The sequence below is a fragment of the Protopterus annectens genome, chromosome 7.part0, assembly GCF_019279795.1.
Source record: "Protopterus annectens isolate FY-2018-M chromosome 7.part0, PAN1.0, whole genome shotgun sequence".
In the NCBI taxonomy this organism is placed as follows: domain Eukaryota; kingdom Metazoa; phylum Chordata; order Ceratodontiformes; family Protopteridae; genus Protopterus; species Protopterus annectens.
The window spans coordinates 518,657,198-518,681,406 of record NC_056739.1 but is presented as its reverse complement, the minus strand read 5'-3'; the positions used below and the strand labels follow the sequence as shown (position 1 = coordinate 518,681,406).

At 40.7% G+C, this 24,209-nt stretch overlaps 1 protein-coding gene across 1 annotated transcript in view; it reads right to left on the bottom strand.

Annotated features, from left to right (window-relative positions):
• The window catches only part of LAMB3 (laminin subunit beta 3), a 366,988-nt gene that overhangs the window by 114,988 nt on the left and 227,791 nt on the right, over positions 1–24,209 (bottom strand). The window contains exons 12-14 of the mRNA XM_044077133.1: positions 21,673–21,869; positions 8,908–9,010; positions 275–644 (exon numbers count right to left, since the gene is read on the bottom strand). Coding sequence (XP_043933068.1) covers positions 275–644; positions 8,908–9,010; positions 21,673–21,869 — 670 coding nt within the window. The remainder of the gene's footprint in view (positions 1–274; positions 645–8,907; positions 9,011–21,672; positions 21,870–24,209) is intronic.

The following is a 24,209-nucleotide window of genomic DNA, read 5'->3' as shown; positions in this document are numbered from 1 at the left end:
GCTAATCTGTGAGTAGCTCTTTAATGAATAATAAAATGAAAATAGGACAAACTGATGCAGGTCATCAGGAAAAACAAAGATCATATTTCAGAATATCACATTCATATTTTTCCTGTAATGGGAGCAAATAATTATTTCCTTGTTATCAATATAGGAGGTGACAAGTATTCACATAATCCCATACTGACGGAACAGAGAATGAGCGATTCTTAATTGAGGTTGTAATGCCATTTTATCCTATTACTTGTACTAACTGCAAAACAAATAAGATTACCTGATTTGCCTGTATATATTCCGTACTGTAGTCACTTCACTATCTGGAACAAGAGGATTGGTCACAAGATCTTGGATCTGGCGGAGGTTATATTCCATGAGCGAGAACTGTGGACCAAAGTCATGTTCTTTTGTTCCCTCTATATACAAAGAAGAATTCCTAAGGGTGGTGTGCCGCACAGCAAACCCAGTGAGTTCATTATCATAAAACTGGAAGCACTGGTGACACTCGACACATCCATAGTACTGACTGCAGTAACCACGCTTGCACTGATCACAGCGGATCCCAGTTGCACCTGGACGGCAAAGGCACTTTCCCGTGTTCTTATCACAGCCAGGACCTTCTGTGCCTGAAAATTCACAGTCACATGCTAGAAGAGATGACAAAAAAAAGGGCTATGAATTCATCAGGGGAGATATAAGACACCTGAAAATAATTATGCATAAACATACATTGGTGTTATCATTCAATTAACTTATTTAAATACTAACATCTTTTATACTCTATGCCATTTTCAAAATCAATTTCTTCTATAAATAATAGAATGTAACAACTATAGGTCTATATTAAATCATCGAATGTTCACATTGTCGAATGGCATTTCATCAGAAATGCCATTCACTGAACTCCCCACAACCCTGCTAATTACATATACCAACTCCAAGATCACACTACAGTGGGAGACAAATTTCCTGATCCCTTCTGTAATGCGATCTCCATCAGAACGGTTCAGTGAACAGCATGTTTGATGAAATGCCATTCAAAATGCCATTCGATGATGTGATCATCTGATGTAATAAAAGGGACCCAATACCTACAAATACCTTTCCAGCATTCTGGAACTATAAATCATGTACAGTTCAGCTAAGCAGTCAAACTGCTACTTGAGAGATTATAGACCTGTTCACTAAGCAAGTGTTAGTGTTCGGTCGGTCTCAGGTCTAGGCACTAACATGGACATGAGTTAGCACAAACAAGCTAGGCATGCACATGAGTTAGTACAGATAAGCTAGTGCTATTAGTGATTGTTTTTTAGTAATGTAATTGTTGGATTGGAGTTAAGGACAGGTGCAGGTTTAGGGCCAGAAAACATGAGCAAGAGTGGGTAGGGGGGGTGTTGGCCCCCTGCATCACCTTATTCACCTGTTCTATCCCTAATCCTAACTCTACTGCTGCCCTAAACCCCAATTGTACACATCTTTAATTATGACTGTTTACAAAGGTAGAGCACTGACCACAAATGACCAATAGTAGGCTTGTCCCAGGATAAATGAATAGTAATAGAAAACTATGTGTAAAACATGGTGTTAAAATGGAAAATATATGAATATAGGAAACTGTGCACATACATAGAGGTCAACATATATAATATAGTAAACTGTGCATTTACAAATGTTTACATGTTCGTAGCAGTTGAAGAAATGTTTCAGTAGCAAAATAAATGTACATATTTATATAAGAAGAAGCAAGAAAAAAGAAAAGCATGGAGAAGAGTAAGAGAGAGGTAAGGAGTAAGCTTGAGTGTAGATTATTCAGCTGTAGGTAGGTAGGAAAGTAGGTTTATGTTATTAAAAACTTTTACCAGCAGTACAACAGACAGACAGACATGCACACACACTTCACATGTGCAAATGCAGACCCACAACACGTATCTATCTCTTCCTCTATCCCTCACTCAAAACCTAATCTATAAACACTACACACGCACACACACAGACACACAGACACACACACACACACACACACACACACACACACACACACACACACACACACACACACACACACACACACACACACACACACACACACACAGACACACACACACACACACACACACACACACACACACACACACACACACACACACACACACACAGACACACACACACACACACACACACCAACTGATGAAAAATGTTTGTATTACCATCCACTCTTACCTCCTTACCACAGCCACACATAAATGTTCTCTCTAGAAACAACATTCAGTGTTTCACCTTTCATCAGTCCTATGAGTGCATTTAACAACATCCATCTGTAGAAATAGATGTCAAACTGAGCATTGAGCAGTGCATGGTAGCCATGTGTGTGTAGATATATATATATATATATATATATATATATATACACACACACACACACACACACACACACACACACACACACACACACACACACAAACATGCACACATATATAGACACATGCAAATAAATATACATATCATACTTGTAGCATATTTATTTTTGCACAGGTGTCTTGACCTTGACCATGACTGAAAAGGGTGAGCAGTGGACCAATTAATTTATTAATTTAAGAAATAAATTGCATCTCAAGTAGCTGTAGATACTTGAAATGTATTTATAAATTGTTACAATTCTGTAAATATAGAACATCACTGACATCCATATTACATAATCAAACTTTTAAAAATTTGAGCATTATATGGTTGACATAATATGATCAAACTTTTAAAAGTTTGAAAACATAATAAAAAAAATAAACCAAAGAAAAAACCTACCTGAACAGTTCAAGCAGGGGGGCAAGCCCCCCTACACCCCCCAAGTGGGTGGCTGTGCCCCCACACCCTCCGCTGTTTCAATATACCAACTCTGAGATTGTACTGCAGTGCAGAAAAGGGAAATCTTTCCATTCCACACTGTACAGAGATCTCCGTTGAAACGTTCAAACTTTTAAAAGTTCGATCATATGGTGTCGACTATATGACGTTCAAACTTTTTAAGAGTTCGACAACGTGATATAGACCCCATCACTGAATATAAAGTGGTGGAAGTGAATAATAAAAGTGCTTGCTAAACACAGGCATGCAGGTATGGCCTATATATCTGCTGCCTTCAGGATTAGAAGCCAACTTAACTACCACCCTCAAGAAGGGTGTAATTGTACAGCCTGTCTCAGTTCTTTCTTTGTGATCCTGCCCAGCTTCCCTTGCAAAGTAACTCTGATATCTTCTAATAGTGGTGCATAAAATTCAGGGTGCTACTACCACCTAATTCTCCATTTTAAGTAGCCCTTCCAAGGGAAGCCCAGTATCTTTTGATAGATGTGGCTCAGATTCAGGTTCACTGCTCCTTACTACCCCCCCCCCTTCAAAATACCCACATCACCAGCCTTGGTTGGAAGTGTGGGCCCTGGTGGGGTCATCTCCTGCTGCCTACTGTGCCTGCTTGCCTCCACATCTGCTTGGGAATAACCCCTTACAAAAGGAACCACATTATCACAATTGTTTCCTATCAAAACATCCACTGGAATCTCACTCAGGAAATAATGGCATATACATTCTCAGACATCATATATACATTATGCTAACAGCATTCAAAGTACAAAACATTAGAAAAGAACAATAAAAAATGTAAAGTTATTTTATTTTTTTTATTTATTTATTGACATTTGTTAACCGGGTTTGTCCAACTGGGCTTGTGGCCCATTTTCAGTGGAGACCCGAGGAGAAAAGCTCCAGTAATACATTTTAAACAATATTGGTATAATAGCAGTTATAGCAAAAAGATTCACATATGTTGGGTTACATGCATAAAGTTAAAGTTGCATTAAAAAGAAGCTAAGGAACAATTTTACATTGATATAGTTCAATAGATCAACAATAAAAATATTTTGTTTATATAAAATTATGCAAATACATAGTAGACACATTGGAGAGAGAGGTGTAATGAGGTACTAAGTATGGTCCTTTTGAGGGTACATAAAGGGAAGGAAGACTAGGTAGGGTCATGGCAAGGGCAGGTTCTGGAATTGAGAAAGTGGGAGACTGAACGTAAATCAAGGGGGAGTTTGTTCCAAGCATGGGCAAGGGAGTGTTTGTAGAGTAGTTTGCCTACTGACCTTTTTGGGTGGTAGATATCAAGTAATTGTTGGTTAGAAGTACAGAAAGTCCGGGATGGGATGTAGATGGAGACTAAGGAAGATAGATATGGACAGAAGGAGGGTTTATAAAGAATAGAGTGTAGCATATGAAACTGATAAGCTAGCAGAAATTGGGGAAGTTCAAGCCATTGAAGAGAGTTTAAAGAAATGCAGTGGTGTGAGTTGTATGGGGAGTTAGTAATGAATCTGGCTATTTTATGGTAAGTCTGTTGGAGTTTGTTTAGAGTGGAGGCCTGGAAATTGCTAAGAACTGGGGCAGCGTATAAGAGGGAGGGGAGGAGGAGTGCCTGGCCCAGGGTAAGTCTAGATTCAGGAGTTAGGAATTTTTTGTTCCGCTATAGCAGACCTAGTTTTTGGTTTTTATTTATACATTGGAGTATGTGTAGGTTGAACTTTAGTTCATCATCGATAATGATCCCTAGGAGTTTTTTGTGGGTATCAGGTTGGATAGTTGTATTGTTAGAAAATGTAATAAAAAAGGAGGTTTTGTGATGAGAAAGAGAACGGGGAAGGAAAAGTAGGAGTTTGGTCTTTTTGGGATTTAGGATCAATAGGTTGTGAGAGAGCCATTGTTCAGTGGATAGTAGGGCCTGTTGGGTCAGAGAGTGTAGTTCAGGAATGTTATTTGAGATGGATATAAGTGTGGAGTTGTCGGCATACTGAATAAGGGAAGATTCTTTGCATGAGGTGTAAACATCATTGGTGAAGATGTTAAACAAAAGGGGTCCCAAGATGGAGCCTTGGGGAACACCAGTGGAGATGGGAAGGAAAGGTGAGGAGGATGAGAGCCATTTGACAGATTTTTCCCTGACAGATAGGTAACTATTAAACCAGGCAAGTGCGGAGGGGGATAGGTGGAGATTTGTGAGTTTGGATAGTAGTAGAGGATGAGAGACAGTATCAAAGGCTTTGGAGAGATCTAGGAAAAGACAGGAACTAAGTGTATTGTTGTCTAGGGCCTCAACAATGATATGAGTGAAGGAGAGGAGGGCAGTGGTGAGGACGAAATCCATGTTGGGTAGGGGTAAGTAAGTGGTGTGTAAGGAGGTGATTGAGAAGCTGTGAGTGAATACATTTTTCTAATATCTTGGAGAGGGGGGATAGAATGGCAATGGGTCGGTAGTTTGAGGGGTCACTGGAGTTTCCACCTTTATGAAGAGGGATAGTGAAGAAAGAATTCCAAAGGGTGGGGACAGCTGATTCCAGAATAGAAAAATTGATTAGTATAGATATAGGATAGGCAATTGAGTCAGCAGCAAGTTTGAGGAATGTAGGAGATAGATTGTCAGTGGAAGGAGAGCAAGGTTTTAGCTTGAGTAGTAGAGATTTGATGTAAGTAATGGAACTGGCTCAAAAGAAAACAAAGTTGTGTTAGTGGGACTTGGAGGGGTGGGTGTCAAAGTAGAGTTTGGCTTAGAAGTTACCAGATTTTGGATGGAAGAGATAAAGTGTTTATTCAGGAAGGTAGCTGTTTCCTGAGAGGAAGAGTTAGGGTATGGGAGGGATTAGAGGGCTTTCCAGGATAGAGGATGTTGTTGAGAGTTGACCAAAATTTTCGAGGATTGGATTTGTTGTTAAGCTGAGCAGAGCTATAGTATAACTTTTTGCCATTAGTTGTATGTTTTTTTGCAAGGTTCCTCAGTTGCCTGTATTTTTGAAGAAAAGGTGGTTGTTTAGTTTTAGTCCAGGTTTTCCAAGCACAATCTCTTTGTTTCATAAGGGGCTTAGTCTCTTTGGAGAGCCGGGGAGCATGGTTTGATTTTACTCTGATCTTCCTAGAGGGAGCTAATGAGTTTAGAGTATTCATGAAGATGCTATTGAAAGTGCTTACAGCATCGTTTAGGGGGAGGTGTTTTAGGATGTACCAATCTATGTTGTGGAGAATGGAGTTAAATTGGGATGAATTGAAAGTTGATAGTTTTCAACAGTCTTTGATAAGGTGGGGTTTAGGAATATGGGAGTAGTGTCTTAAGATGGTGGTAGGCAGATGAGCACTGAGGGAGTCAGGTAAGGTGGTGGGATTGTGGTATTGGTGGGGGTAATTGGTAAGGATCCAGTCTATGATGAAGCTGGAAGTGGAATTTTTATGGAAGCGAGTGGAAGATATTATACATTGGTGGAAGCCGTGTAGGTGGATACTGAGTTGGGGGGAGCCAGTTGTGAGTTTGGACCAATCAATGTTGACATCACCAAGGATAAGTGTCTCATATGGTATGTTGTGGAAGAACCAGGATAGGATATTTTCAAGTATGGGCAGATAGTTACCAGGAGGAAGGTAGATAGAGGCAACTGCAAGTTTTTTGTGGGGATTCAGATGGCAGTTAAGGATGATGATTTCAGCTGGGAGGAAGTCAGGAACTGGGGAAGGGTATGGTGAGAGGTTAAGGTTGTTTGAGTGAAGGATGGCCACGCCACCACCTTTTTTTACAGGTCAATCAGATCTGAAGATATTTTAACCTGGTGGGAGTATTTCACTATTTGAGACTTGTGGCTTGAGCCAGGTTTCAGATAGGGAGAGGATGTGAGGGGTATTGAGAGCTATCCATGAGTGCAGCTCAGTGACTTTATTTGCTAGACTCTGAATATTCAATGAGTAAATAGTTAAGTGTTTGGATGGAGATGATTGCTGTGACTGATGTTGGTGAGACGTAAGATGGGGGCAGTGTAGAGGTAGTTTTGGGGAGAGAAGAGGGGCCAGGGTTGGGATGGATATCTCCAAAACAAAGTAGGTTTTTAGTGAGGAGAGAGTGTGTAGTACATGCTAGATGGAGTTTGTATAGTTTTAAATTAGCTTTGTGGGAAGGTTTAAAAACCTGTATTATGGATAGTTTATATAGACTTGAGGTAGAGGTAGTAAAGAGATTAGGGGAGATAGTAAAATATGAAGTAGTTGGATATATGTTGTATGAGTGAGAAGTTGGTGAACATAGGAGTGAGTCAGAGAGATTGGAGTGGTAAGAGGTGGAGATAGAGAGAATAAGGAGTATAAAATATGGTCAGATAGAGTAGGTAGAGACAGTGGTATAGAAGAAGTGGTGTTGACAAGATTGACAGATTAGTAAGGTGGTTGTGGCAATAGGCAAGAAGTGGAATTGTAGTGGCTAGTGGGACAGGAAGGGGAGGGATAGTTAGGTATAAAGGTAATTGTAATGGGGGTGGGGTAGGGAAGCGAAGTGAGCCCGAGCGTAGCGAGGGTGAACAGAACGAGGCTAGCACCCTGGTCAAGATGAAGTCATAGAAACAATCAAAACAAGATATAAAGTTTCTAAAGGTATAGTCACCAGAAATAAAATAAAAAGAAATAAAATATGAGCAGAAATAAGCTTACAAAAGGACACTGGTTGAAATAAATGTAACCGAAAAACTAACAGGACAATAAGTGTGGAAATAATCACTGTAGAAATGTATTAAGTCATAAATATGCTTATCTATTTATTTTTAATTTATCAATTTTTATTTATGGTTTGTGATCTCTTGCTTTGTCTTGTGTCTGGTTTGACATGGAAGTCAGACAAGCAAGAATAAACACTATATATATATATATATATATATATATATATATATATATATATATATATATATATATATATATATATATATATATATATATATATATACTCTATATTATAATACCGAAAATCCTTTTAAGTGAACGCGAAAACACCAAACGTATTGTGTTATGTCGAACGTACTAAACTGCGAAATCCAAAAAGTTGAAGTGTCATGATTGACCCATCTGTGGTACAGCTCCGTAAGGTAAGTGTGCAATAGTTATGGACCTTAGGGTTAGGGTGCGGGTTAAGGTAAGTGCATAGATAGGTAATGTATGTAAGGGTTAATGCAGGGTTAGAATTAGGATTTTGTTAAATGTATGTGTGTGGATTATTTGTTTTGTTTTGGTATATCGCTGTAGGGTAAGTGTGCGATAGTTATGGACCTTAGGGTTAGGGTGTGGGTTAAGGTAAGTGCATAGATAGTAAAGTATGTAAGGTTTAGTGTAGGGTTAGACATAGGGTTTTGGTGCTTTACTTTAGGGTTAAAAGTAGGGTTTTGGTTAGTGCATGTATGTGGTTTATTTATTTTGTTTGGGTTGGCATTATGTAGTTGGGAGGTGGAGTTGGCTGACTATGGGGATTCGACTTTTTGTATTTTGTGGTTTAGTACATTCGGCATATTCGTGGTTCGCACAATACGTGATGGTGTTTTCATGGTTGCTTAAAGGAAGTTTCGCTATTATAATATAGACCCATATATATAGATAGATAGATAGATATAGATATAGAGCTAGATATATAGATATATAGCTAGATAGATATAGATATATATGTATGACGTACGTAACAAGCACTTCTTCTTCTTCTTTTGGCTTTTTCCCGGTGAGGGGTTGCCACAGTGGATCATCTGTCCGCTCATGACAAGTACTATTAATATTTATTTCTATTCTTATATGTTTCATTTTAGTGAACTGCTGTACTGCCTCATGGTTTGTTGGGAGGAGTGGGCAGACTTAGGCAGCTAAAGTATCTTGTCAGTCAGTCTTTCACTGCCAAATGGTGTCCACAACATGTCTCTTGTTGCTTCATCCCAAAAGTCAATTTCTGGAAAAAAAAAGAACCAATCTTTGGTGGCACAACAGAGGCTTTGGATGGCAATTCCTAATGTAAATCTCAGTTTCAACTGTCTAAATTTCAGCACAGTTTAGTAAATTATACTTTAAATGAATACATACATCGACATCCTGTCGTTAGGTCTCCAAAGGTTCTTTCAGGGCAGCCAGATCCGGTACATGTCTGTCCTCCAAATCCAGGCTTGCAGAAACATTGACCTGTGAGCTAAATAAAGAATGTGTATCAAATAATGCATTGTCGTTAATGATTACATTTGTCTGACAATATGAATATGCTTATATGCATATCTGAGTGTGTCAGTGCATGTATGTGCACGTGCACGTACACATGCGTATGGCCACTGGAACAGGCATTTAAATGAGGTACAGGAAGTGACAGGTACTGGACCCACTGGGAAAGCTAAACAGAAGAGACCCTTCCAGTGCAATGCTGGTACAACATACAATATGACATGTATAAACAGTACATTAATACTCTTTTACTTTGCATATTTTACATTTTAATCTTTGTTTTTAGGGTTAGACATATCAGACACAACTGCATGCTTTCAGAAATGATCCAGAAGCTTTGGTCTTTTCAAGGAGTGTGCAAATGTCCAGTCAAAAGTCTATAGGTCATTTATAGGTCATTGTGTTAACTTATTAAGTCACAGTACCAGACTTAAATATCCATTAGAGCTTAATGAGTCCAGCTAACTAGTGTGATGATATGAGGTAGTGCCAGCTGTGCTAGGGGGAGTAGGGAAGTACATGTGTAACATATGCCAGCCTAGCTAGATGGAGTTTTGTAAAGAATTATATGTCATTTGAATATCAAACTGATTTCTACAGATGCTTGTGTTAAAAATGTATTTGGAAAGTTGCTTGTGTTAAAATGTATAAGCAGTGGGTCCTGTTGGACAGAAAAGAAATATGAATGTATGTATATTTCTTTTCTGTCCAACAGGAGAAATATACATGTATGTATGTTTATTTTTGCATATTGTATATTTTTTTCTTAATTTACTGCTTTCTGCACTTGTTTTAGTCATTTTTTAATTTAACTGCATTTATTTAAACTGTATTTATTTTAATATTGTTACACACTCAAGTGTGTTTGCTTGCACTGCATTTAAAGTGTTTTTACTGCTGTTGTAGCTGCTTTTCTGTAAAAAAAAAAAAAAGTTCTAAGCTTGTTTCCTACCTTTTCTGTAACTAGTCTAGTCCAGATACAGATTTTGCTGCATCCAGTACTGTTTGTAAGTTTCTGAGTCCCCCAAACCTTTCTGTGTTGGAGGTAAGCCTTTTACCTTATCACTGGGAGTGGTAAGCACCGGGTAGCCTATCTACCACAAGAGGCGTGGTTTCTGGCCCAAAATTTGTAGTTTATTGGCTGTTAGGGCAGTTTTTCCATCTCTTTCAACTTTCTGGTTTAAAAGTCTGTGTTTGCACAGGTTTGCACTTGTTTAAGCTTCATGGATCCAGATTCAATGTCCTGTAGTCTGCAAGAGCAACAAGAAGGAGAAAGATATTCTAAGTGCCTCCATTTTGATTTTTTCATAATTTACTGCTTTCTGTATTTGTTTTTAATATTTTTTTTAATTTAACTGCATTTATTCAAACTGTATTTGGTTTAATATTGCTACACACTCAAGTGTGCTAGCTTGCACTGCATTTAAAATGTTTTTACTGCTTTTTAGCTGCTTTTCTGTAAAAAAAAAGTTCTAAGCGTGTTTCCCACCTTTCCTGTAACTAGTCTAGTCCAGATACAGATTTTGCTGCATCCAAGACTGTTTGTAATTTTCTGAGTCCTCCAGAACTTTCTGTGTTGGAGGAAGCCTTCTAGCTTATAAGTGGGAGTGGTAAGCACCAGATAGCTATCACAAGAGGACTGTTTTCTGACCCAGAAATTGTAGTTTATTGGCCATTTGGGCAGTTTTTCCATCCCTTTCAACTTTCTGGTTTAAAAGCTCATGCTTGTGTGGGTTTGCACTTGTTCAAGCTATGCACAGCGGTGCTTAGCTAAGGTAAACTATTACCGGTGCCAGAAAGTCTGCTTTTAAGTTTTTCCTTAGAACGTGCTTGTTCTTTTACTTCTTGCACTTCAATTAGCTTAACCAACTTGCACTTCAATAGGCTTTTATAGCATTTATTGTAGCATACTTAGGTGCTATCAAAGCTAGCTCTTCCTATGCAGTAACAGCACCAGTACTTATTACTTATGAGCACCCCTCCTGTTATAACTGTAGGGCAATTTCTTGTACTTTCACCTGCTAACCTGGTGCACTTGGGCATTCTAAGTCAGTGTGGAAACTGTCTCATGTACACAGACAACCCTCTCCTCTTACCTCCCAAAACTCATACATGTGAGAGATGCACTTATATCACCAAATTAAATTAGAAACTGAGCACTCTTCAGCCAAGACCGGACTAGCTGGTCAAGAGGAGAAGGTCAACACTTGCAACACACTACATGGAACACACAACCCTCCAAAACACCAACCATCACAACTCACACAAAGAAACAGAAACTCTACACCCACCTTCACAGAGGCTCTCAATAAAAATGTATCCAAACAACAGAGACCCCCAAGACAAAAACATACTTGACCACCACAACACAACACCAACCACAGAACACATAGCTCACCACCACAGTGTGCCCCGCAACCTAAGCCCTTAAGGCAAAACACTCTGCCCAATGTACTAATCATAGGAGACTTAATTGTGAGGCACACTGATGTCCCACTCACTAGGCTGAACAAGGAGAAGGTGACAGTCAGTTGCCTATCAGATGCCAGGATCCGCTAGATAACACATGCACTCAGGTCACTCCACAACAAATACAAATATGACTCAGTCATTGTCCATGTGTGTGTGAATGATCTGAGATGTACCTCCCTTGACTACATGAAAAGAGATGTGATGGAACTCTCAGAGTATGTGGCCCAGTAAGGTATGACCCTAGCTCTGAGCAGTATTCTACAGTCACCTAGAATTATACCACAGTACAAGCAGAAAATGATTGACTTCAACAATTGGCTACGTTTCTGGTGTCATTCTAAGGGGATCCAGTGTCTGTCTGTCTGGGATGTCATGATAGACAGACCTTGATGCTTTGCCAGAGATGGCCTGCATCTGTCACCCCTGGGATTCTGGCTACTGGCTAAGGCTCTTGCCATCCCTATAGTGCCTTTTTAAGGCAGTGTTTCAAAGACCAAGCTTCCACCATAACAGCTTCAAACAAATGCAGTCTGAGGGTCATGCTGCTCAATGCTAGAAGTCTAAACCTCAAGATGCACTCACTTGAAGCTCTCTTCAAAATGTAGAATGTCGACATTTTTTCTGTGACTGAGACCTAGTTTAAAGAGACAGAAAGCACCCCTGCACTCCCAGGCTACAACTCATTCCATACCATTCGGCCCCAGAATACATCCAGAAGCTCCAAAGACGGTGGTGTCTCCATATTCATAAAGGGCATGCACACCTCTAGAATGGTAGCCATAGCAAAATGCAGCCAAGATACTCCAGGTACAACTAACACAGGTTAAGATGGCAATACAAGTCATAGCCTGCTACAGAACCCCAACCATGTCCTTAGACTCTCACTCCACATTCCTAAGCACCCTGGAATCTTTCAAGGTCCAACCCAATACTCTCATACTGGGTGACTTCAACTACCCTTCAATCATCTGGGAAAGCTATTCAAGTCCCAATGTACCAGCCCAACACTTCCTGGAATTCATCAGTCCCAATGCCCTGGGCCAGCTCATTCTGACACCCACTAGAGGAAGCAACATCCTCGACCTGGTTATAACCAACATTAGAGACCAATGCTCCACACCTATAGTCAATTCCTCCCTGATTAAATCTGACCACAAACTGATCACCATGGAAATCTCCATCTCACCTAACCCCCCCCCCCCCGCAAAGGTAACCACCCTGAAAAACTTCTCCAAAGCTGACTTTAGGCTCCTAAAAACAGAGGTGGCTAACTTCTCAGAACCCACGCCAATGGAAAATAGCTGCATGACTGCCAAATCATACACCGATGCACTGTACGAGCATGTACACAAATGCATGGAATGTGCCATACCAAATAGAACCAAGACACTCTTCTTGAAACAAAGGAAGCCAATATGGTGGTCCACAGCCATCTATAAACTGTACAACAGAAGGAAGAAACTGTTGCAGAAAAAAGTGAAGTCACATGACTAGAAAAACTCTCTTATCACCCTCAACAAAAATTTGAGATCCCTTATCAAATCCTCTAAAGCCAGCTATGAAGGCAGATTTGCGGCTAACACCAAAACAACCACAAAGCCTTCTATAGCTATATCATAACCTCGAAGGCAATACCCAGATTTGCTTTGAGTTGTTGCACAATGGTACCTCCTATACTGAGCCAACAGATATAGGCAACATACTTGCCAACGGATTCAGTGCCAACCTTACCCCCCCCACCCAAAGGCCCTATTGCAATACCAGAAGAAAGCATGGTATCCAACATTTCTGCAACACATGTAAAAGCCGCATTGTCCAAAGCCAAGAGTACAGCATCCATGGGACCTGATAATATCCCTGGTTGTGTTCTAGATGAGCTACAAAACAAAATGGCACCACAGCTGTGTGCCCTATTCAATCATAGCCTTACCTCAGGCTTTGTCCCTAACAAATGGCACACTGCTTCAGTCATCCCTTTCCATAAAGGGGGGGAGTGACTGCAGACCCTGGGAACTATAGCTCCATTAGCCTGATGTGTCTGGTATGTAAAGCCATGGAGATCATCATCATGGACCTGCTTAACAAAGTTATAGGCAATCTCCAAACTCTTGACCCCACGCAGTTCGGCTTTGTCAAGGGGAGATCCTGCCTGCTGAATCTGGTTGACTGCTTTGAGGCAGTCACCAAGCCTGTGGATGAGGGTAATTCAGTGCATGCAGCTTACCTCGACCTGGCCTAGGCCTTTGATACCATTCCCCACTTGGGTATCATTGATAAACTCACCAAACAAGACATCAATCCTTCTATCACTAGGTGGGCTGCAAACTGAGTGAAAGTTGTGGACTCCAAGTCAGACTGTCAGCCAGTCATGAGTGGAGTCCCACAGGGCTTGGTCCTGGGCCCTCTCTTGTTTGGCATCTACTTCTCAGAAGTCCAGGCCAACACAGAGGGACTCTGGCTGAACAAGTTCACTGATGACTGCAAGCTAGGAGCCATTATTAACTCCCTAAGTGATGCAGACATCCTACAAAAGGGCCTCACTGAGACCAATGACTGGTGTCGGAACCATGGCCTTAAGCTTAATGCCAAAAAACGCATTATCATTCCATTTGGAAAAAACTCAGTTCCCACTAATTACCACATTAATGGGAGCCCACTGAACACTGAAGGTGCTATAAGAGATCTGGGCACCCAGGTCAACAGCAGCCTCAGCTTCGACCACCACATTGCCACTGTGGTGAGAAAGTCCTTCTACATGGAACATCTCATAACCAAAGGTTTCGCATCCAAGAAAAAAGAGGTCATCATCCCTCTCTACTCATCCCTCATTAGACCAATCATTGAATATAATACCCTGCTTAGCATGTACCTGACCAGACATGACAGCTGGAGAGGCTACAAAAGTACCTCACAAAAAGGATCCTAGGCCTTAATTACATGTCTTACATGAACAGACTCAAGAAACTTCAGCTGTTCTCAGTCTCTTATTGTCTACTTAGAGGCGATCTCTACTTGACTTACAAAGCCATGTCCAGCCCAGTCCTACTTGAAATGCTAAAGCTAATGAAATCCCAATCGCCCCATGCCACACACTCCAGAAATCACAACATCATTACCACAATCAACAGAATATGCTAGAGGGATAGGCTCATCACACAGAGACTGCCCATACTTTGGAATAAGCTTCCCATTCAAGTCAAGCAGAGCACCTCGCTGGCCCTCTTCAAGAGGAATCTCAACAAGTGGATGGGTAACAGAAAGTTCACCCCAGGGATCACTCCAGTTGCCTTACTAGATAGAAGAGGCACTGTGAACTAACATCGGGTGGCACAATGCAAGAGCAATTTTTTGGTCTAGGCTTGTAAAGGCTCCAGGGACATTAGCCTAGTACACACCTATGAACCTATGAACCTATGTCAGACTGTATTGTTGTAACTGATTAAATATATATATTTTATATATTTTATATATTTTAACAGAGACTGCTGGAAGGGAAAGGGTTAAGCTCAGCCCAGCTAACCTTAAAAAAAACAGCCTGAAATTGAATGACTTGGTTTAAGACATAAAAAATTTATATCACAGGTCTGAATGCAGCCAGAAATGAAATGTCTGTGAAAAACATGGGCTGGGATCTTACTCTAGTGTCCTTAGTGCCAAACTAATTGGTACCCCAAGGTGCCAGAGTATGGCTTCTTAGTTTCTGTAAGAAGAGTGGAAGTGTTGGAATTATTTTACAGTTTCAAGATGCTGTAATAAACTTAGTTAAAGTTCTATGTGTGCATTGTGACACATCTATGCCAAATCCTAGCTCAGTTTATAGTGAGGGGGTAGTGTGGGAACCACAGGGTCAGGTGACCAGATGTGATGTTATTCTGTATCTAGCACTGAAATTGTATTTGAATACAAGCTGGAGATGTGATAGATGTATTCTCTTTTCTGGGACCTGACAAGACACACACATCCACCTTCATCTTGCCTTGCTTTTCTAAGTAACTTAGGGAACAGTAATTCTTCAGTCAGTTAGAAAATATAGTGAGGTTAGCTAAATATTGTTTTTGTGTGTCTGTCTGAGTCTTTCAATCTGTGTTGTTTTTCTATATTTCCTGTGACTGAAACTCTGGTGTTTTTGTAAATAGATATTCAGTATGTTCATGTTTTCTAGTTTATTATTTATTACTAAATGTATCTATACCTTTCATTGTAACTGGTCCTTTAGGAAATATTTAACCTTTGAGAGTAATTGCATTTATTTAGTGGCACTGTCTCCACGTTCCTGAAAATCTTGCTGCTTGTTCAAACATTACCACTTGATAAGTATTAATTTTACTGAGAGCAATTGGGTACCCTGGTACGAGCCTTAGAGTAGCTAGCTTTGGTTGTTCTGATGGCAGTGTACCTACCTTATAGTCTGGGTGGAGGTGGCAAAGCAGGTAAGCTGTGCCAGCCTTTCCTAGGTGTGTGTGTGTGTGTGTGTGTGTGTGTGTGTGTGTGTGTGTGTGTGTGTGTGTGTGTGTGTGTGTGTGTGTGTATGTGTGTGTGTGTGTGTGTGTGTGTGTGTGTGTGTGTGTGTGTGTGTGTGTGTGTGTGTGTGTGTGTGTGTGTGTGTGTGTGTGTGTGTGTGTGTCAGCTACTTCAAACAGGGCAATAAGAGCAATAATTTCACAAAGAGGATGGTAGAGGACTTGGCTTGGAACACCCAGCTAAGGACTCAACTCTATAGCTGTGTCAATGGGGAGTCTTATTTGGGGCCTGGAGATAAAACCCAGCCCCACGAATGGAGTGTGCATTCCCTGTGTGATCTTAAGGGAAATTGCACTTGGTGCAGAGAGCTGCATTTGAAAATACTGTGTGTGTCTATTTTTTTCTCAGTGAACATTCCCCACCGGTGTCAGTGGTGAAGACTAAGGCTCCTCGATCACTGACCCAGAGGAGGGACATCATATACTAGTGAGCAACGGTGTGGATGTTAATTAAACTTCTGTAGCCTGTAAGCAGTTGTCACGAATGGTGTGTATATTCTCAATAGCCACAAGGTAAACATATAGAGTTTCATTTTTCACAACAGTTTTATTTATTTTTTTAGCTTATTTTAGTCAAGGAAAGCAGGCAAAGATGCCAGCAGAGGATTATGGCAAGCTGACAGTGAACTAGTTGACCAAGCTGTACAAATCCAAAGGACTGGTGCATGCCAAGCTGACTAAAGAGAAAATGATTTCAGCCTTAATTGCAGCTGCATCCCAGAACAGCAACCAGGAGGAAACCAGTCTGGCAATGGGGATGTGCAGCCCTCAGAAATAGGGCAGCTCACCTTTTCCTTAGAAGATTTAAAAACCTGTCTGGAATTAAAGAGACTTGAATTGGAGGCAAAACATATAGAATTAGAATTGTCAGAGGGACTGTGGTGTTTGGGGGTTGAGGAAAATGAGAGACTGTGGCATTTGGAGGCTGAAGAAAATGAGAACCAGCATCAACATTAGAGGAACATGCTGACTTTTCAATGGGAATATGGAGGTGATGGGGAAGGGAATAACCAAACCCCAAAAGCACAAAAGGTCAGTAAGGTTCTTCCACAGTATACGGAAGGCGATAATTTTGATAATTGTATTCATATATTTGAAAAAGTATGTAGACAATATGATGTTGACCAAGGACTCTGGGTACAGTTCCAGACTCCCTTATTCCATGGTAAAGCTGTAACCATTGTTTCTAAATTGTCTGATACTGATGGTTCAAATTATAACAAGTTTAAACAATGCTTATTTGAATGTTACAAGTTAACACCTGAAGCTTACATAAAAAGGTTCCGTAGGTGGGTGAGTTGGTGTCAGGTCACCACTTTTTGAAAGGCTGACAGATGTTTTGGTGAGGGAACAAGCCCTTAGTACTTTGCCTAAGGACATGAAAATCTAGCTGGCAGACCAGGAGTGTAACTCTGCAGATGAGTTGGGAAGAAAAGGGAATCTCTACTTAGCAATCAGGGCACCAGTGCATAAAAAGGTGATACCCAGTGCTGCACATGTATATAAAGGAACACATGGTGAGCAACCTAAACCACCCTAACAGAGTCCACCAATAACAGGGGAAGCCACTAGTTCAGGTACACAGCCAGAACCAAGGTTTAGATGTTTTAAATGTAACCAGATGGGCCATGTAGCATACAAATGTCCTCTGACGCAAGGTGGGGGATCCAGCAAGTGGGAATAACAGTATGCCAATAGTAAGTTGTTTGGAGACAACAGAGGTACCAAGCTATCACCAGAGTTTTATCCTATCTTAGTGGGTGGAAAACAGGACACTGCCAAGATAGACACAGCCTCTGACATAACCATTTTGAAGCCTGCAGTGGTTAAAGATAAGGAGTACTTGCTTGGGCAGTCCATTCCCATCAGAGCTTTAGGAGGGACCCCATTCCAAATACATTTGGCCTGGGTTCACCTTGACTGGGAGAGTGGAAAAGGAAGCAAGCAAGTAGGTGTGTTTGAGGATATCCCTGCAGATGTCTTGACAGGGAATGATTTTGATAATACAGTACCTTGTGTGCATGCAGTTACATGCAGTCAGAGACAGGCAAGTAGATCTGGTAGTCTGGGGGAGACCCAGACAGACCTCACACCTGAAGCCAGGGTTGGTGATGTGGCTATTTCAGGGAGGGAGCTACCCTGTAACAGTCAGCTTGAAGGTAAGCCACAGCTGCTGATAGGTACTGATGTTCCCTTGGACAGGGTGACTGCAAGTGCAGAGGTGAGTAGTAGTACCCAGGCTGACAGCGAGGCACCGCTGTCAGAAGTTACCATACTTCCTGTCGAAGGGTAGCTGGGAAGAGTCACAAAGGTAAAGTTGAGACAGGCTCAGCTCATGGACCCTACATTAGGAGGATTGAGGGAGGTTGTTAAGGAGGTACCTGATTCTCAAGGAAAAGGGGAGTCTGTATACTGGAACAAAGGGTTACTGTATAGAGAGTAGACCCCTGATGGAGTGCTACAGGGTGAGGAAATACAGCAGTTGGTAGTGCCCACAGCCTACTGTCTAGCACTTCTAGCCATAGCCCATGACATTCCTTTTGGTGATCGTACGGGCATAAAGTGTACCAAGAGACATATTATGCAGAATGTTTATTTGCCTGGGATTGCAAGGGACATAACAGAGTACTGCAGAACCTGACAGCAGTGTCAAAAAGTAGACAAGGCAGGAGATAAGGTCAAAGCTCCTGTGATGCTTTTACCTGTGATTGAGGAGCCAATTCAGAGGGTAGATGGGGATATTGTGGGGCCTCTGAGTACCGCAAGTTCCACAGGGAAGAAATATATCATTGTGGTAATACATTATGCTACTAGATGCCCTAAGGCAGTGGCTTTGTCCTCAATCGAGACAGAGAAGGTGGCAAATGCTTTGTTAGATATTTTCAGCAGGGTAGGTTTCCCAAGAGAAATACTGACTGACAGAAGTGCCAATTTCATGTCAGACCTGCTGGCTTGTTTGTGAGAGCACTGTGGGGTGAAGCACCTGACGACACCCCCTACCATCTCCAGAATAATGGTCTTGTGGAGAGGTTAAACTCTACACTGAAGACTATGCTAAGGGCATTTGCTGATGAGTTTAAGAGAGAGTGGGACAAATATTTGCCACATCTGCTGTTTGCATACAGAGATGTACCCCAGGAATCCACAGTTTGTTTCACCCTTTGAGTTGCTGTATGGGCATAGGGTGAGGGAGCCCTTGGATTTGATTCATGATGAGTGGGAGGTTGAGTGTGAATCTGACAAGGTGTCTGTTGTGGCATATGTCCTAAACCTCAGGACAAGGCTTAGGGAGCTGATGGGCTTGGCCCAGGAGAACCTGCCAGGAGCCCAACAGCAGAAAAAGGTTTGGTATGGCAGGAATGCTTGAGCCTGTCAGTATGCTGTGTGGCAGCAGGTTATGGTGCATATCTATGCCAAACACAATAAGCTGCAGGCAGATTAGGAAGGACCCTTCAAAGTGGTAAGGAAGGTCAGTGATGTTAACTACATAATAAACCTGCAAGGCAGGAGACATGGTCACAAACTGTACCATGTTAAAATGATGAAGCCTTACCATGGTTGGGAGGCTGTTGTGCTGAGTATTTGCAGTGGATGGCAGGAGGAGTTATAGTGACTGATATCCTAAGTGAGGCTCGGACTGACACCTCAGTGGAAGGGGTCAGCAATGCCAATGCAGATATGCTCTCAAGACAGGGTATGGGTTAATGTGTTCCCAGACAGGCCTATTTCTCTCAAGCAATGTTTCTCCAAGGTCACTTTAAAAACTAGTAAACCTCCCAGTGTGAACTGACCTTTCAGTATGTTTGGTCAAATAAAGACCTGCTGTTTACTGTTTATTACATACATTTATAAATGAACTGGACATAAACACCCAGTTTTGTGATCTGTTCACATACTGCAGCATTAAGCATGGCAGATTAGAAGAAAGTGATACTAAATACTGCATACCTACTCACTCACATAACTCTTGAGTGGTATTAGTGATGACAAGTTCATCACACGGGTAAATCATTGCATGCATACTGCCATCTATACCTGCATGCATGTGTGACCATCCATTAGGATGTAATGTATTCAGTCTGTATTGTTGCTACAGCAAATTGTACACATCCAGAGCTGCAGAGACAAAAAATGGTACTTTTCTCCCATCCCATCCAGGCACTCCAAATGTACCTTTTTAGTAAGAATCCATTGTGCATTATGGTTGTCTTTATAAACCAGTATCCCCCAAAAGATTAGACAAGTGATTGGAATCCTAGAGTGCTTCTCAAGGTCATGCTGTCTGCACATGCCTCTACAGTACATGTCCAGTTGCACTTTGTCCAGAAATGACTGGAAGCTTAATTATACTTGGTAACACATGGCTAGACAGTTTGTTGATGGCTATCTATATAAAGGCTGTAGTGGAGGCTCTTGTGGAAATTGTGAGGACTGTAGCTGTGATTCTTGGAGCTATAAGTTGAAAAATGCAGAAGATAATTGTTATATATCCAATCAAAGGTTATGATACTTTGGAGTGTTCTAAATACTTGGAGGTACAGGTGTTTTAGACCTGGAGTGGGTGTGTGTATACATATAGATATATATATATATATATATATATATATATATCTATATACATATATATATAGTTCCACTTTAGAAGGTCAAATGACTGAAATCTCGAAAGTCATATGGTCGAGACCATATGCTTGTAATTTCAGAAGCTTGACCTTCTGAATGAGGATCGGCATACAGCTCAGAACGGGAGATTTCTCTTTCTGCACTGTAGTGCGATCTCGGAGTTGGTATAAATAAGTAACGGGGGTGTGGGGGGTGCAGGGGGGCTTGCCCCCTACCGAAACACTGTTTAGTGTTATGTTGTTTTTTTTTCCTTTCAGAAGATCAAGCTTCTGAAATTTAAGCATATGGCTTCGGCCATATGAATTTTGAGATTTCAGCCATTCGACCTTCTGAAGGGGAACCATATATATATATATATATATATATATATATATATATAAATATATATATATATATATATATATATATATGTTTTTGTGTGTGTGTGTGTGTGTGTGTGGAAAACATCCATATAATCAAATGTTCATAATGTTAACCATTTTCTGTGCCGGCAAAAGTGATTGAAACTCATTTGATCCCTTCTGCAAGTGTTAAGTCCATGCAAGATTGTGAACAGGGAGGATCAGGGAATTTACCCTTTTCCAGTGGTAGAGCAACCTCAGAGATGGCATATATAATTAACAGGTGATATGGGGGTGCAACCCTCCACATATGGGTGCAAGAGTGCTTGCTCTCACTTCAATAAAATTTGAGTTTTTTTTTTTTTATTATTATTATTCTGGCTTTCAATCTTGTGGGATCAATGTTTAGCAGTTCAATATTGGTGTATTTCAATATTTTGAAGTACACCCATATCTATATCTATATCTATATCTATATCTGTATATATATACCTAGTATATATACACACACACACACACACACACACACACACACACACACACACACACGCACACACACGTGCACACACACAAACAAAAAAAGCTGATTTTTTTGAAACGGCATTTCTTAGGCAGATATTAGTTTTAACTACTGCATTTAATTTTGCCATCTTTGTCCTGAAACATAATATATTCCATACCTGGTTGCACTGAGTGTTGAAAGAATTAAATGGGTTACAGTTGCATTTCTGGCAGCCACGCCCACTTGCCAAATTCCAGTAACCTGTTGCACACTGGTCACAGTTCTGGCCAAACACATTGGGATAACAGAAACATTGACCAGTTTCTTTGTCACAGGGTTGGTTAGAGTGGGATCCCAAGTAGTTGCAGCCACACCCTGAAATGTAAATACATGATTAAGTTTTTGTTTGTTTGCTTATGCATGGTAATAGCAATAAGAAACAGAATATACAAAGACAGCAGAACTATGTGTTAGACTGGGTCTTCAGAGGCTTTGAAAGTAATATAGGGCATGAACAAATGCATTCCTTTAGACAAAGGGTGGATCAAAACTACTATAAGTTAAAAAAATGACATAATTACAGAAGCCTGAGAGATTTGTTGTGATATGATTAAAGACTAAGCATCATTAAAAGAAAATACATTCAGGAGAAAAATGATTGTAAGAATATTATTTTCAGAGAAACTAAGAATATTGTTTTTCTCCAAAACAGACATCCTTCTACAACTAATAACATTGGCATACTTACTAAACCTGGCTTTACAACTTGTATATTCTATTAGATGGAAGGAACCTTAAATACTAATGCTAAAGTTACAGAACAATTTCTTTGTTAACTGTGCTAGGAATGTTATTCTTTGTGAACTACATAATTTAGTCAGTGGCAAAAGTCTGAACTTTCTGAAATGGGAACATTTTCACTGTACAGTATCTGCAGTGCTGGAAGCCAAAGAGCAATGCTAGCATAGACTCCAGATATTCAAAGATAATTTTTCAGTTGGAAAAAAAAACTGGTAAGACTGCAACTGGAATAATGTACAGTGGATATAAAAAGTGTGCACCCCCCTGTTAAAATGCCAGACATTTGTGATATAAAAAATTAGACCACAATAAATCATTTCTAAACTTTTCCCACCTTTAATGTGACCAATAACCCATACATGGAGCATATACGAGTGCAGGGGGCATGACTGAGAGCACAGTTTTCAGAATAAACACGCCCCTGCAATGTAGAACAGCAGAAAGTGGCAAGAAATGAGTGAGATCGCTCATAGGTGCCCACATATCCCCACTAACAGTTCCCCATGTGTACAACACTAACAGTACATAAAAAGTAAATGAAGAAACCCTTTTATTTATTTTTATAAATCCGAGTACAGCTAACTGTAGGTGCGCGGGTGTGCCCATAGCTTAGCTACGGTTAAAGCAGCTGAAAAGGCTGAAGAGGATAACAAAGAAGATAGATGCAAATAAAGCAGCACAGCAATAGTGTAGTGGGCAGAGCATCTGCCTAATGAGCAGGCATTCCCGGTTCGAGTCCCACTGCAACACAGTCTATTTTACATGGCAAAGCACATTATAACCAATATTTTTGTTGCAAAACCCACTAAATAACACATATTTATGAACTAGAGTACTGCAGGAAATGCACATGTGAAGTATCAGTGTCATAATGAATAAGGTACTAGTAAACAGGTTGAAGCACAACTAAGCAGAAGTAAGCATATGTAAGCACTAGTAAGCGTGTTTATGTGCGTTTTCACAAGGGTAAGCACTGACTACACAGATTAAGCAATGTGGAAGCTAACTGAGTATAAGAAACTGTAACCGGAAGTTAGCAGTGCTTAGCTCCACGCAAACCCACAAACACCCGCTTACAACTGCTTTAAAGTGCCTTAATCACTCTGTATCCAACGGACCATGTTCTGCCCAGCAAAAAAATAAACAGCCTCTGCAAGGCTCGAACTCAGGACACTGTACATTACACTCACAGTAGTCAACCACGAAGCCATCACAGCAGTACATACGATTGAGGTTTCAACAAACAAATCCTCACCATAGGAATATCAAACTGAACATGTGAAATTAATCTATGCACAGTGTGATATTGTATAACCTGCTACATAACATAAATATGTGAGCTGGAGTACTGCAGTAAGGCCAGATGTGAGGTGTTATTGTAATAAAGTGTTGAAATCCCCAGGATCCCATACAGTGTATGTACACATGAATCACAGATACCAGACACAGATATAACATGTAACAAATAATAAATCAATGTCAAAAGGAAAATATAATGCTAATTAAATATTAAGCAACATTAAGCATTGCACAGGTCAGCTTACATGGTGTAAGCAATGTGTAGGCTGGCTAACTCAATCTGCCCAGTGGTATGCCCCTTTAAGCAATGCCAACATTAGGTAAGCAGGTGTGCCCATAGCTTAGCCTTTTCAAAACTGTTCAATCACAGGAAAGTGCAGAAAATCAGGCATACTTAAACTCCACGGGCACCAATAATTCCCATAACTGGTTGCAGCTCCCTACTATAGGCAGAATGGCTGGAGTTGGGGAAGGCACTCAATTTAGAACACAGCACTGGGGCACCCAGAAGTCCAGATGTATGGTATGGCTCCTGGTAAAACACCATGAGGAGAGTCTACTGCAGGGCCAGTACCAGGGCTTTCAGTATAAAGTGATAGCCTGGCACAGTCTTGC